Raw genomic sequence first — 11901 nt, 5'->3', positions numbered from 1 at the left:
AAAAAAAAAAAAAAAAAAAAAAAAAAAGAAAAAAGAAAACAACAACAACAACAAAAAACAAAGAAAAAAAAACAACAACCAAGGAATCCATCCATGGAAACATTTACTATCCTCTGCCAAGAAATATATTAAATTGGAGGGAGGACTGTTAAGGGATAAATAAATAAACAGAAATATATAGGCCGGGCGCGGTGGCTTACACCTGTAATTCCAGCACCTTGGGAGGGGATCACGCCACTGCATTCCAGCTTGGGTGACAGAGAAAGACTTTGTCTCAAAAAAACAAAAAAGATAAATATATAAAACTGACCTTATTGGTAGGTTTTTAAAAAGTTACTAAGCCAACTAGTGACCATCCTTCAATAACATATTCCCTTGATGTATGTTTTTTTTTATTTTTTGAGACGGAGTCTTGCTCTGTCGCCTGGGCTGGAGTGCAGTGGCGTGATCTCAGCTGACTGCAACCTCCGCCACCCAGGTTCAAGAGATTCTCCTGCCTCAGCCTCCTGAGTAGCTGGGACTACAAGAGCACACCACCACATCCAGCTAATTTTTTTGTATTTTTAGTAGAGATGGGGTTTCACCATGTTGGCCCAGGATGGTCTTGATCTCTTGACCTCATGATCTGCCTGCCTCGGCCTCCCAAAGTGCTGGGATTACAGGCATGAGCCACTATTTCCATTCCCTCAATTTCAACTTCTCTGTGTCTTTGACACACAATGTATTACTAAACATGTTTGGTCTCTTTTTTTTTTTTTGAGATGGAGTCTTGCTCTGTCACGCACGCTGGAGTGCAATGGTGCCATCTCGGCTCACTACAACCTCTGCCTCCTGAGTTCAAGTGATTCTCCTGCCTCAGCCTCCCAAGTAGCTGGGATTACAGGTGTACGCGACCACTCCTGGCTAATTTTTTGTATTTTTAGTAGAGACAGGGTCTCGCCACGTTCACCAGGCTGGTCTTGAACTCCTGAACTCAAGTGATCCACCCACCTCGGCCTCCCAAAGTGGGATTACAGGCCATGAGCCACTGCGCCCAGCCTTGTTTTATTTTCTTGTGTGTGTGTTTTGAGACAAGCTCTTGCTCTGTCATCCAGGCTGCCGTGCAGTGCACAATTACAGCTCACTGCAGCCTCAAACTCCTGTGCTCAAGGGATCCTCCCACCTCAGCCTCCCAAGTAGCTGGAACTGCAGGCACAAGCTACCATGCCCAGCTAATTTAAAAAGAAAAATTTGTAGAGACAAGAGTCTTGCTATGTTGACCAGGCTGGTCTTAAACTCCTATCCTTAAGCAATCCTCCCACCTCAGCTTTCCAAAATGCTGGGATTACAGGTATAAGTCACCATGCCTGACTCTTTTCTTTCTAAGAGACAGGGTCTCCAGCCTGACCAACATGGAGAAACCCTGTCTCTACCAAAAAATACAAAATTAGCCGGGCGTGGTGGCACATGCCTGTAATCCCAGCTACTCGGGAGGCTGAGGCAGGAGAACTGCTTGAACCTGGGAGGCGGAGGTTGTGGTGAGCCGAGATTGTGCCATTGCACTCCAGCCTGGGCAACAAGAGTGAAACTCTGTCTCAAAAAAAAAAAAGACAGGGTCTCACTCTGTTGCCCAGGCTGGAGAGAAATGATGTAATCATGGCTCACAGTAACTTTGAACTCCTGGGCTCAAGCAAGCTTCCTCCCTCAGCCTTCTGAATTAGCTAGGACTATAGGCACACACCACTGTATATCCCTGGTGTGATTTGTCTTTTAAAGTCTGATCTGAGAATTTGTCTTTAGGTTGGTAAATTTAACTCATCTACAGTGATTCTAATGCTGTTATTAGACTTAAACGAATTTAATTCAGCCTCCTTATTTCAGGTTTTCTTTTCCCCCTTTTTCCACATGTTCTAACACGTTTTCTAATTACCATACTACTTAGTTTTTTTCCCCCTTCATCCTTGCCTTCCATTAAGTTTCCTTTTGCAGGTGTGGCAGTTTGCTAGTTGCCTCCTGATAGCTATTTTCCCCTCCTTCCTTAGTTTGAGAACCCCAGTTTTTAGTTGGACATGATGCAGTCCTGCTATACAGTACATCTCAGCCTTCCTGAAAGCCGGGTATTGTCATATGATTAGCCAATGAGATGTAAAAGAAGGTTTGATGTATGATATCTGAGAAATGTCCTAAAAAGGAAGGGGTAGGTCCTCCTTCCCTTTTCCCTCTCCCAGCTACTGGAATGTAGGTCTAATTACTGCAGTTCTAGCAGTCACCTCGGACCAGAAGTGGCCATCTTTGAAGTAGAAGCCACACACCGTAAAGCAAAATTGTCAGACAAAACAGTGGGTTTAATACTGCCATGGAGCTGCTACATCAGCAATGGATTGACTGCCTACATCAAAAATTCTTTTCAGAAAGATGTAAGCCTCCATCTTGCTTAATACACTAATTTGCAGATTTTTCTTACCTGCCAGGAAGCCTTTCCTAACTGACATAGCATGTTTCAAAGTTATACATTCAATTTTCCATTTCTATTAGTTGTTCCATTAACTTATTAGGATCTCTATTTTTATTTTTCCCCATAAATTACATGAACTTACAATTGTTCACCTTTCTCATCTCCAAGAATAGTAGTTCTGGACATTCTCATCTCTCTCTGCTCTATACTAATTCCTGCCCCCTCACCTATGCTGGCATTACCCAGAATTTATCTCTGGAATATTGCAGATATTAGATGCTTTCTTAAACCTTGCTTATTATTATTGTACCTTTATTTTATTTTTCCTGAGACACAGTCTCACTCCATTGCCCAAGTTGGAGTGCAGTGGCATGATCTAGGCTCACTGCAAACACCATTCTCATGCCTCAGCCTCCCAAGTAGCTGAAATTATAGACATGCACCACCACGCCTGGCTAATTTTGTATTTTTAGTAGAGACGGGGTTTCTCCATGTTGGTCAGGCTGGTCTCGAACTACCAACCTCAGGTGCTCAGCCCACCTCGGCCTCCCAAAGTGCTGGGATTACAGGCATGAGCCACCGCACTAGCCTTTTTTGAAAAAAAAAGAGAGATGGGGTCTTGCTGTCACCCAGGCAGGAGTGCAATGGTGGAATCATAGCTCACTGCAGCCTCAAATTCCTGGACTCAAGCAATGCTCCCATCTGAGCCTGTCAGGTAGCTGGGACTACAGGCATTAAACATCATGCTTAATCCCATCTGCAAAGTCCCTTTTGCCATGTCACCTGACATAGTGAGAGATTCTGAAACTGACTCTAGGAATTAGGATATGGATATCTCAGGGTAAAGATGAGCACAGCTATGCCTACCACAGCGATTTTATTCATCTTGTCAACAACTGGCACCCAGGGTTTCTTAAACTGGAGTCCATGATTGAACTCCAGGGGTCTAACATTTCTTCTCTTAAGAACTCATAGTTTTCATGGTTCTCAAATGAGCTAGGAGCCCCACTACTATGTAATGGTCACAGTCCAAGGCCTGACAGAGGGAAAAGGACAGAGCGCAACATTGTTCCCATAACTACTGGAACACAGATATAATTTCCAAAACTTATACCATAAGGAAAATTCATCATTTCTTTATCTCCCTTTCTAGGAACATGCACAGTTCCACATACCACATGAACATCTCCTGAGACAGATGTATCTTTAGTCCAAGTTTTGGAGCTGAACAATTCACCCAGCAAGCTCCCAGGGCAACAAAGAGTAACACGCCACTGGGCAGAAACAGGTGGAATCAAGCTATCACCTTTTGTTGTTTTTTTTGGGGTCAGAGTCTTGCACTGTCACCCAGGTTGGAGTGAAATGGTGCGATCTCAGCTCACTGCAACCTTTACCTCCTGGATTCAAGTGACTTTCGAGCCTCAGCCTCCGGAGTAGCTGGGATTACAGGTGCCTGCCACCAAGCCTGGCTAATTTTTGTATTTTTAGTAGAGACAGGGTTTTACCATGTTGGCCAGGCTGGTCTCGAACTCCTGGCCTCAGGTGATCCACCTGCCTCGGCCTCTCAAAGTGCTGAGATTACAGGCATGAGCCACCATGTTCAGGCCTCAACTATCACTTTTAAGTCATATGAAACCCCATGCCTTAGCCCTCCTCTTATCCATCAAGGCCTCTAACTACAGGTGAAGAAAATAAAAGCATGACAAAAACAAAGCAACCTCTTGGTAGAGCAGCAACCTTAGACTTGATCCCTCAGATCCCTTCCTCCTTTTCTCATTCTCCACGAGGAGAGACTCGCCACCTTGCTGAGATATCCTGACAGGTTTCCCTTAGATGCTGCCCTGCTACCAAAAGCCAGGGTCTTCATCCAGAAGCAGGAACTCTGGATATACAAAATAGGCGTTTTTCATCTAAATCAGAACAATTTTTCTTAGTACAAGTACTGCCTTAGGAAAGACTGTCTCTTTTGCACATGTGAGCCTATGACAAGGGAGAAAAAATTCACTTACTTTGACTGCAAGGTCTGCCTGGGCCATGTGCCATCTTCATTTTGAGGCTCAATTACTAGCACCTGAGTAAAAGGGGAAACCAAATGAGGAGAGTTCAAACCACTGCATTTCCAACATGCTAAGAAGCAAAAAGAATCTGGCCACACACCCTGGGCAGAGCTACCTGCTGGGGAATGGCGTGGGCCCTCCTACCTGACCCTGGTATAGCCCAGCATCCTGGACAGTGTTGTCTAGCTTGCTCAACTGCTCGTAGGTGTTGCTCATGTATTTGTTCCAGAGCCGTGTTTCACGCTCTGCAGGGATGTTGAACAGCTTCCGCATCTCTTTCTCGATGGTTGCTAGGAACAGGCAGAAATATCACTTGCGGCTTTGTCCACATGCAAGGCTAAAGACAGCCATGGCAAACTAATGCTCATCCTCCTTCTTTTCAGATGCTCACAGGTGCTCTGGTTCAACCCCGATAACTCTTAAAATCAATCATCTCCCATGGGTGGCCTCTTGCACTCATACGCCTGGAAAGTCTCCCTGTGCTTCTTCTCTAATGTTTGTCTCTCATTTACAGCGCAAAAGCAACATAGAAAGTGAGAAAGCTTATCTTTGGAGTTAACTCAGATATGGCTTCAAAAGCTAGCTCCGCCATTTCCTGGCTGAGATTTGTTTTTTTTTAGAGACAGGATCTTGCTCTGATGCCCAGGCTGCAGTACAGTGGTGGGATCGTAGCTCACTGTAAACCTTTCTGAGATTTTTAAAGAAGTTATTTTTAAACTTCTCTGGATCTACATTTCCTTATCTTCATTATCATAGACAATGGGCAAGGAGCAGGCCCAGAGTTCTCGCCATAAGAATTCCCTGGGGGAACAGGCTCCCAGGTCAGGACTGGCAGCCACAGCTCGAGATGATTTGGGAACAAATCTAAAGAGGGCATATAAAATAATGCCCTCTTCCCTCCCATCAGCCACAGTGTTCTACACTCTCTCACCACATACTAGGGACCCCAGCCCAGCCTCTCACCAATGGTATCTGCCTTGCTGAAATGGCAACTCAGCACATTAGTGGGGTCGCTGTTCTCACAGAGCTTCAGTTCCAGCAAATACACCTCGACTTTACAGTGCTTGACAAACAGGCCATGCTCCACGACCTATGAACAAGAGGCAGGGGTAAAGGTATAGCGGTTTTGCAGCTGGGCAGTCTTGGATGAAGCACATCTTATCAGAAGCAAAAAGCAGAAAACTCATGATAATCAGTTTCCTTTACTGATCAAGGGATCGAAAGAACAGATTTTTAAAGCCACTGGTGCTGGACCAGGAGTTTAAAATCTTTTTTCTGGCCGGGTGTGGTAGCTCACGCCTGTATTCCCAACACTCTGGGAAGCCGAGGTGGGTGGATCATTTGAGGTCAGGAATTCGAGACCAGCCTGACCAACATGGTTAAACCCCATTTTTACTAAAAATACAAAAATTAGTCGGGCATGGTGGCATGTGCCTGTAATCCCAACTACTCAGGAAGCTAAGACAGGGGAATCGCTTGAACCTGGGAGGCAGAAGTTGCGGTAAGCCAAGATCATTCCACCGCACTCCAAAGTGGGCAACACAGCGAGACTCTGTCCCCCACAAAAAAAAATATATATATATATTTTCTACCCACTAAGACCAAGAGTATCTTGATGAAATCAGAGAGAAGCCTATTCTTCACTGTTTTTTGTTTCTGAGACAGAGTCTTGCTCTGTCGCCAGCCTGGAGTGCAGTGGCGGGATCTCGGCTCACTACAACCTGCACCTCCTGGGTTCAAGAGATTCTCCTGCCTCAGCCTCCCGAGCAGCTGGGACTACAGGGGCCGACCACCACTCCCAGCTAATTTTTGTATTTTTAGTAGAGACGGAGTTTCACCATATTAGCCAGGATGGTCTCGATCTCCTGACCTTGTGATCCGCCCGCCTCGGCCTCCCAAAGTGCTGGGATTACAGATGTAAGCCACCGCGCCTGGCCAAGACTCTTTTTTTTTTGAGATGGAGTCTCGCTCTGTTGCCAGGCTGGAGTACAGTGGCGCCATCTTGGCTCACTGCAACCTCCGCCTCCCGGGTTCAAGCAATTCTCTTGCCTCAGCCTCCTGAGTAGCTGGGACTACAGGCATGTGCCACCACGCATAGTTAATTTTTGTATTTTTAGTAGAGATGAGGTTTCACCATGTTGGCCAGGATAGTCTTGATCTCCTGACCTCGTGATCCGCCTGCCTCAGTCTCCCAAAGTGCTGGGATTACAGGTGTGAGCCACTGCACCTGGCTCAAAGACTCTTAAGCATAGAGGGAAAAGCAGTATCATAAAGGTTTTCTAAGATAAATAAGATGCAGGACATTAATTATGTCCATATGCCCCCAGTGAACTTTCTCTCATAGAATTTTCCAGAAAGTGTTCTCACAGCACTGCTGGGCACATTCCAAGCCACTGGGCAGCTCTGATGTTTAGAGGCCACTCATGATAACATCCTGAATGAGCTACTTTGCTCACAACCACAATTTCCTAAAGAGAATCAGAAACAGGCCAGGCATGGTGGCTCATACCTGCAATCCCAGCACTTTGGGAGGCCGAGTCAGGCAGATCACAAGGTCAGGAGTTTGAGACCAGACTGGCCAACATGGCGAAACCCTGTCTCTACTAAAAATACAAAAATTGGCCGGGCATAGTGGCAGGCGCCTGTAATCCCAGCTACTCGGGAGGCTGAGGCAGGAGAATCACTTGAACCCGGGCAGCAGAGGCTGCAGTGAAACAAGATCGTGCTGTTGCACTCCAGCCTTGACAACAAGAGACTCCATTTCAAAAAAAAAAAAAAAAAAAGAGAGATACAGAAACAAGGCCTCAAGCATCACTATTCAACCACTGAGGTATGTTCATTTTCCTAGCAAATACTAGTCAGTGTCCAAAAGAAAGCATCTGCAGACAGTGGGTGGGACGATTCACATAACTCACTTTTCTGACGATGGGTTGCTGCCCTTCTACACAGCCGTACCAGTTTAGTAATTTATTCCAGGCCTCGGTGGGGACCAATACATAGTCCAATTCATCAATTAAGTGTTCTTTCAAGGTCTGACTCTCAGGATCTAAAAAAGGAAAAGAGCACATAAGTCACTGCTCTTCACCCCAGAAATGATGGTTTTACATGATTTCCATGTACTTTTCAGAAATAAGAAAATTATTTACAGAAAGAAACAGGTATGAAATTCCAAAATTCTGTCACTGCTCATTATACAGAGCAGACTTTTGTCTTTATCCATGTTTTGTCTTTATCCATGGTTTGTCTTTATCCATAAACATTTTATGAGGAATTTGTATTTCTTCTATAATTAGAGGGAGAGAAGAGGATAAAAATGAAAAACTCAGCCGGGCGCGGTGGCTCACGCCTGTAATCCCAACACCTTCAGAGTCCGAGGCAGATGGATCACGAGGTCAGGAGATAGAGACCATCCTGGCTAACACGGTGAAACCCCATCTCTACTAAAAATACAAAAAAATAGCTGGGCGTGGTGGCGGGCACCTGTAGTAGTCCCAGTTACTTGGGAGACTGAGGCAGGAGAATGGTGTGAACCCGGGAGGCAGAGCTTGCGGTGAGCCGAGATTGTGCCACTGTACTCCAGCCTGGATGACAGAGCGAGACTCCATTTCAAAAAAAAAAGAAAAAGAAAAGAAAAACTCCAAGCCGAGTAAGGTGCTCATGCCTGTAATCCCAGCACTTTGGGAGGCCGAGGTGGGCGGATCACGTCAGGAGTTTGAGAGTAGCCTGGCCAACATGGTGAAACCCCGTCTCCACTAAAAATAAGAAAATTAGCTGGGTGTGGTGGCGTGTGCCTGTAAATCCCAGCTACTCAGGAGGCTGAGGCTTCTAGAAGAATCGCTCGAACCTGGGAGAGGGGAGGCTGCGGTGAGCTGAGATCGTGCCACTGCACTCTGACCTGTGTGACAGAGCGAAACTCCATCTCAAAAAAAAAAACCTTCAATTTACATTTACAAAGGGCTTCCATATTCCACAATAAAAATTGTTCATTATGAATATTTATCTATCTATCTATCTATATATATATATTTTTTTTTTTGAGGTGGAGTCTCGCTCTATTGCCCATGCTGGAGTGCAGTGGCATAATCTCGGCTCACTGCAACCTCCACCTCCCAGGTTCAAACCATTCTCCCGAGTAGCTGGGACTAAAGGCGCCCGCCACAATGCCTGCCTAATTTTTCTTTTTTCTTTGTTTTGAGACAGAGTCTTGTTCTGTCACACAGGTTGGGGTACAGTGGCATGACCTCAGCTCACTGCAACCTCTGCCTCCTGGGTTCAAGCAGTTCTCCTGCCTGAGCCTCAAGAGTAGCTGGGACTACAGGCACATGCCACCATGCCCGGCTAATTTTCATATTTTAGTAGAGACAGGGTTTCACCGTGTTAGCCAGGATGGTCTCAATCTCCTGACCTCATGATCCATCCATCTTGGCCTCCCAAAGTGCTGGGATTACAGGCATAAGCCACTGCGCCTGGCCTAATTTTTGTATTTTTAATAGAGATGGGGTTTCACCAGGTTGGCCAGGCTGGTCTCAAACTCCCAACCTCAGGTGATCCACCCACCTCAGCCTCCCAAAGTGCTGGGATTACAGGAGTGAGCCACCACACCCGGATGTCAAAATATTCTTTTTTTTTTTTTTTGAGATAGAGTCTTGCTCTGTTGCCCAGGCTAGAGTCCAGCGATGTTGGCTCACTGAAACCTCCACCTCCCGAGTTCAAGCAATTCTCCTGCCTCAGCCTCCCAAGTAACTGGGATTACAGGCGCCTGCTACTGCGCCTGGCTAATTTTTGTATTTTTATTAGAGAAAGGGTTTCACCATCTTGGCCAGGCTGATCTCAAACTCCTGACCTCATGATCCACCCACCTTGGCCTCCCAAAGTACTGGGATTACAGGTGTGAGCAACCGCACCCAGCCAAAATATTCTTAATGATAACACACTAAAATCAGAAATTGTCTTCCTCTGAAAGATTTCTTAAGAAACTAAATAAACAAGGCACTGAAGTTAAATTCATTTAACCAACAGTCAATTAGCATTTTTAGCTTTAAACACTCTAAATCAAAGCCCAGCTGCATAATCCCCTGTGGAGTGGAGAGAGAACATATGCAACATGCTAAACATTCATCTTACACCCACCAGACAGGCAACAGTACTCAAGAGCCAGAACTGAACACCCATGGTCTGAAACACACTTGCTCAAAGAAAGGGAAGACTGATCACCTGCCAAGCGTGATGGGAGCTTCCCTGCCAAGTCTATGCCCATCAATACCCACTCAGAGAACAGTGGAAGCCACTGTTCTCCCGATGACCGGCGAGGCCATGAAACTGTAAAAGTAAAATGTACCCACTATGGTGCAACTTATCTGTAACTCAGGGCAAAACAATGTTAAAAAAAAAAAAAATTGACTGGGCACGGTGACTCACGCCTGTAATCCCAGTACTTTGGGAGGTCGAGGCGGGCAGATCTTAAGGTTAAGGGATCAAGACCATCCTGGCCAACATGGTGAAACTCCGTCTCTACTAAAAATACAACTAGCTGGGCGTGGTAGCACACACCTGTAGTCCCAGCTACTTGGGAGGCTGAGGCAGGAGAATTGCTTGAACCCAGGAGGCAGAGGTTGCAGTGAGCCAAGATTGTGCCACTGCACTCCAGCCTGGTGACAGAGCGAGACTCCATCTCAAAAATAAATAAATAAATCATACATGAGGTGGTTAGGGTTTCCCATCATCCCTCTGACTAGCTTACAAGCCTTTTTTAGGGCAGGGTTCCTTTGTTGTCATTTCTTTTTTTTTTTTTTGAGACAGAGTCTTGCTCTGTCACCCAGGCTGGAGTACAGTGGCCGGATCTCAGCTCACTGGAAGCTCCGCATCCCGGGTTCCCGCCATTCTCCTGCCTCAGCCTCCTGAGTATCTGGGACTACAGGCGCCCGCCACCTCGCCTGGCTAGTTTTTTTGTATTTTTTAGTAGAGACGGGGCTTCATCGTGTTAGCCAGGATGGTCTCGATCTCCTGACCTCGTGATTCGCCCGTCTCAGCCTCCCAAAGTGCTGGGATTACAGGCTTGAGCCACCGTGCCCGGCTCTTTGTTGTCATTTCAACAATGCTCATAACATCTTCACCAGATGTAGATTCCATCTCAAGAAACCATTTTCTTTGCTCACCCATAAGAATCAACTCCTCATCCATTCAAGTTTTATCATAAGAGTAAAGCAATTCAGGCCAGGCAAGTTGGCTCACGCCTATAACTCCAGCACTTTGGGAGGCCGAGGCAGGCGGATCACTTGAGGTCAGGAATTCAAGATCAGCCTGGCCAACATGGTAAAACCCTGTTTCTAGTAAAAACACAAAAATTAGCTGGCCGTGGTGACGTGTGCCTGCAGTCCCAGCTACTCGGGAGGCTGAGGCATGAGAATTGCTTGAACCCAGGAGGCGAAGACTGCAGGGAGCTGAGATCACCCCACTGTACTTCAGCCTGGGTGACAGAGCAAGACTCTGTCTCAAAAGAAATAAAATAAAATTAAAGTTAAAATTAAAAATAGGCCAGGCGCAGTGGCTCATGCCTGTAATCCCAGCACTTTGAGAGGCCAAGGTGGGCAGATCATGAGGTCAGGAGTTTGAGACCAGCCTGGCCAGCATGGTGAAACCCCGTCTCTACTACAAATACAAAAATTAGCTGGGTGTGGTGGTGCACACCTATAGTCCCAGCTACTCGGGAGGCTGAGGCAAGAGAATTGCTTGAACCCAGGAGGCGGAGGTTGCAGTGAGCCAAGATTGCCGCTCTGCACTCCAGCCTGGGCGACAGAGTGAGATTCCATCTCAAAAAAATAAAATAAAATAAAATAAAAAATAAAGCAATTCAGTCACATCTTCACGCTTCACTTCTAATTCTAGTTCTCTTGCTATTTCCACTTTTGCAGTTACTTCCCCGACTGATGTCTTGAGCCCCTTGAAGTCATCTGTAAGTGTTGGAATGAACTTCTTCCAAACTCCTATTAATGTTGATTTCAACTTCCTCCCATGAATCATGAATGTTTTTGTGCATGTGTGTCGGCAGTTGGGAGTGGAAGGCCTTACTCTATAACCCAGGCTGGAGTGCAATGGCATGATCACAGCTCACTGCAGCTTCAACCTCCCAGACTCAAGCAATCCCCCTGCCTTAGTCTCCCAAGTAGCTAGACCTACAGGTGCATGCCACCACACCTAGCTAATTTTTGTAATTTTTATAGGGATGGGGTTTTGCCAAGTTGCCCACCCTAGTCTCCAACTCGTGGGTTCAAAGGATCCACTCACTTCAGCCTGCCAAAGTGCTGGGATTACAGGTGTAAGCCACTGCACCAGGTGGAATCATGAATATTCTTTTTTTTTTTTTTTTTTTGAGGCGGAGTCTCACTCTGTAGCCCAGGCTGGAGTGCAGTG

At 46.1% G+C, this 11901-nt stretch overlaps 1 protein-coding gene across 3 annotated transcripts in view; it reads right to left on the bottom strand.

Moving 5' to 3' along the window:
• Window positions 1-11901, bottom strand: part of USP4 (ubiquitin specific peptidase 4) — a 78409-nt gene that overhangs the window by 54626 nt on the left and 11882 nt on the right. For all 3 annotated transcript variants that reach the window (XM_017868087.1, XM_017868085.1, XM_017868086.1), the window contains exons 3-6: window positions 7407-7537; window positions 5455-5581; window positions 4636-4781; window positions 4444-4505 (exon numbers count right to left, since the gene is read on the bottom strand). In XM_017868087.1, the coding sequence (XP_017723576.1) occupies window positions 4444-4505; window positions 4636-4781; window positions 5455-5581; window positions 7407-7537 (466 nt within the window). The remainder of the gene's footprint in view (window positions 1-4443; window positions 4506-4635; window positions 4782-5454; window positions 5582-7406; window positions 7538-11901) is intronic.

The sequence above is a fragment of the Rhinopithecus bieti genome, unplaced genomic scaffold (assembly GCF_001698545.2).
Source record: "Rhinopithecus bieti isolate Rb0 unplaced genomic scaffold, ASM169854v2 scaffold_3875, whole genome shotgun sequence".
Taxonomy (NCBI): domain Eukaryota; kingdom Metazoa; phylum Chordata; class Mammalia; order Primates; family Cercopithecidae; genus Rhinopithecus; species Rhinopithecus bieti.
Note: the sequence above shows the minus strand (reverse complement) of the source record. Positions and strands in the feature narration are given on the sequence as shown.